At 37.1% G+C, this 3,296-nt stretch overlaps 1 protein-coding gene across 2 annotated transcripts in view; it reads right to left on the bottom strand.

Annotated features, from left to right (window-relative positions):
* Rnf216 (ring finger protein 216) overlaps positions 1–3,296 on the bottom strand; it is a 170,848-nt gene that overhangs the window by 149,743 nt on the left and 17,809 nt on the right. For both annotated transcript variants that reach the window (XM_004629597.3, XM_004629598.3), the window contains exon 2: positions 645–779. In XM_004629597.3, the coding sequence (XP_004629654.1) occupies positions 645–711 (67 nt within the window). In that variant the 5' untranslated portion in view covers positions 712–779. The remainder of the gene's footprint in view (positions 1–644; positions 780–3,296) is intronic.

Here is a 3,296-nt window from a genome sequence, read left to right as displayed (position 1 = left end):
TTTGTGTGAACGTGTGTTTGGCCAGCTCAGCCCACCAGGGGGCAGGGCTGGCTGGCATGTGGTGCTGGGGGATTGAACTGCGGTCCCTGTGCTTTGCTTAGCTTAGCTTGTTCTACGTAGGTGTTTTAGACCACTGAGCCATCTCACCAGCCCTTGCCAAAGTTTTGGATACTATACAACAAACAAAAATATGCCCTAAAATTTTCCATAAGCCTAAACCAGAATCTTCTGGGGGAAAAAAGCTAAATGTAGAATAAAGAGAGCAGAATGTTTAGCAGCACCTACCTATACATTTAGCAGGCTTGGGAGCATGGCTGTGCCATCACCATTCCAGCAAAAGCAGAACTAACACTCCTCCACAGTGTACAACTTCAGGTCCAATGACTACATATTCACATCTTATATCCTGGCTAGTTAATCTACTGTGATAGGGGAATCTTCAATTTCATTCATGCTGTAGCTATCATTATCTGATACAAATGGAGTCTGACAAGTCCCTTCATGCCTGATGTACTGACATCTAAAAACTCAATGTCTCTGAATTTTCAACAGAGCATAATAGGTTCATTTCAAAGAAGATACTGTCTGCAATATTAAATGAAAAAGTAACAAAGGACAAGAGAAAGTGAGAACAAACAACTTACCTTGTCCCCTTTGGCAGTGAAAACTATTCAAGTGAATTACCTCTTCATTGTTGTTTCCCTCTGCCATTTTCAAACGTGGGCATACTCACAAGTGACAGCTAATATCTCAACATGGTGACCATTTGTTCAAAAGATCTGGAAAAAAAAATGGAATTGTTATGGTTTGTATCTAGTTGTCCCCCTAAAGCCTTATGCAGTCATAGGGTGGCTTCTGGAGTTTGTGATCGATTCTTGATCCAGTGCTGGGATTATGGGTGTGAGTGCCCTGGGGCAGATAGTCTGTGTTACAATGTAAGGAGTGAAAGAGGCTAGCTGACTAAACTGCTGCCAATCCTTTTGCTCTTGCTCTTTGCCACTGCTATGAATGGCTGCTCTCTGTACAGAAACTGAAACCTCCACTGACTATGAGCTAAGTAAACCTTTCTTTCTTTCATTTTGGGTATCAGGTATTTTGTCCTAGCAACAAGAGAAGAAAACAGACAGGAATGTTCGTAGTGACAAAGGATTAAAACGCTTCCCATGTATCTGGTCAAAGTAGCCCTTCAAGCTTATGGTGAAAACATACTTTAAGAAAACACAAACTCAAAACATATGGCAATAAAAATTTCAATTATAGTAAAGAGGCAAAATTCTGGTACAGAACTCACATCCAGATACTAACATGGGCTAAGAATATGAGCTAGCGATGCACAAACACAAAAAAAGACATTCGGGAGAGTAATCCTTATGGTTGAGCAACTCTACTTCAGGTATGTAGATCACAATCTTGTGCATGTTCTCCAGGAAATATGCATAAGAAACAAAGTATGATAAGGAGGTTTACTACAGAAGCATATAGAATAGTCTCAACTAGAAATGACTTTGTTAGACACCAGTAAAGGAATGGCTAAATAAATTTCATACAAGAATGTGACACAAATAAATTACATCCATATGCACCAACATGGTTAACTCTAAAAATGTTAAATGAAAATGTGTTGACAGATATGTAAGTTTATATGAAAGCTTAAAATATAATATATTTAAATATTAAAGTATACAGTATATGTGGGAATAAACTCATGGACTTCAGGACAGTGACTAATTCTGGTAAAAGAGAACTTAGTTTAAACTGTAAACATCATTTTTCTTTCTTTTAAAGATACTTGAATTATATGCATATATCTAGTAATATGAATAACTGGTTGGAAGACACTATATAATACAACAAATAGTGTAAAATTCATATTACTTTGTTAAATGAAATTGTTTCACAATTTTTTCTGTTTTATTTCCGATTTGTACTATCTTTTTTAAAAAAAATTGTCCAAATGGTGTTTTCAAAAGATAAATGCATAACAAAAATTTAAAAAACCAAAAAAATGCAATCTAATGTCATTAATTTTATTTATTTTTTTCCCATAATTTTATTGAGAAACAAATAGCAATGAGACAGTTTCAAACCAAATTGGTAGGACAGTTTCAATAATTAACACATTGCATATATTCTTCCTAGTGGTTGATTGCTGTACAAGATGCGGACATGATATCCTATTTACAAACACTATTAGAACAAATCCCTCTATTCATTAAGATGTACTGTCTTAAGGAGAGAGAGAGAGAGAGAGAGAGAGAGAGAGAGAGAGAGAGAAGATATGAAACATCTGGGCACATCCCAGAACCTGGAAGGCTGAGGCAGGAGGATCACTGCAAGTTTGAGACTAGTCTGAGCTACAAAGTGAGTGAGCTTAATTAAGGCCAGCCTGAACTGCATAGTGAGACCCTGTCTTGAAAAGACCAAAGACAAACAAACAAACAAACAAAACTAAAGCAAACAAGGCAAAACTTGAACATTTATTAATCTGAACAGTACCTCTGGGTAAAATTTTTTTTTTTCTTAAATTTTGGTACTGGGGATTGAACTAAGGACCTTGTGCTTTCCAGGCAGGTGCTTATGCCACTTCCTGGAGCTATCTTCCTGGTATGTAGATAAATTTTTTAAAAAAGAATCCTTCCCTCTCTGTAAAAATAAATAAATAAAAATGTAGCGGTGCTAAAGCCAAGATACTACATCTCCACAGACTAGGAATGTTATCAGAAATATACAAATTGGGAAAGGGTTAAGGCTGAGAGATGGGGAGAAATATTTGGGAGATGGATTCATATGGGAATACATGGGACTCCAAAACTATGTCTGTTAGGGGTGGAGAAATGGGCTAACATTTCATTTCTTTCCTTCCATCTTTCTCTCCCATCCTCCCTCTTCTCCACCTGCCTTCTTTTCACAATGCTGGGGATTAAACCCAGAGCCTGGCACATGCTGAACAGGCATCTAATACTGAACATATAACTCCACAGTCTGACAATCCATTTCTATTAAGTTCTACAAGAGAGAAATCTAATTTATAGAAATCAAAGACTGTTCTGAGGAAGGAGGAATGACCAGGAAGGAAATGATAGAACTTTTGGGATGTCAGAAATATTCTAGAGGCCCGGGTGAAGGAGCTGAGGTCAACGTCAAATTTGAAATATTTAAACTATTTCCACAATGCAGACAATTAAGTGCGTTGTTGTGGGCGACGGTGCTGTTGGTAAAACATGTCTCCTGATATCCTATACAACAAACAAATTTCCATCTGAATATGTACCAACTGTTTTTGACAACTATGCAGT

Source organism: Octodon degus, unplaced genomic scaffold (assembly GCF_000260255.1).
Source record: "Octodon degus isolate 3935 unplaced genomic scaffold, OctDeg1.0 scaffold00031, whole genome shotgun sequence".
In the NCBI taxonomy this organism is placed as follows: Eukaryota; Metazoa; Chordata; class Mammalia; order Rodentia; family Octodontidae; genus Octodon; species Octodon degus.
The sequence above is the reverse complement of the archived record's forward strand: the minus strand, read 5'-3'. Positions and strand labels throughout refer to the sequence as shown.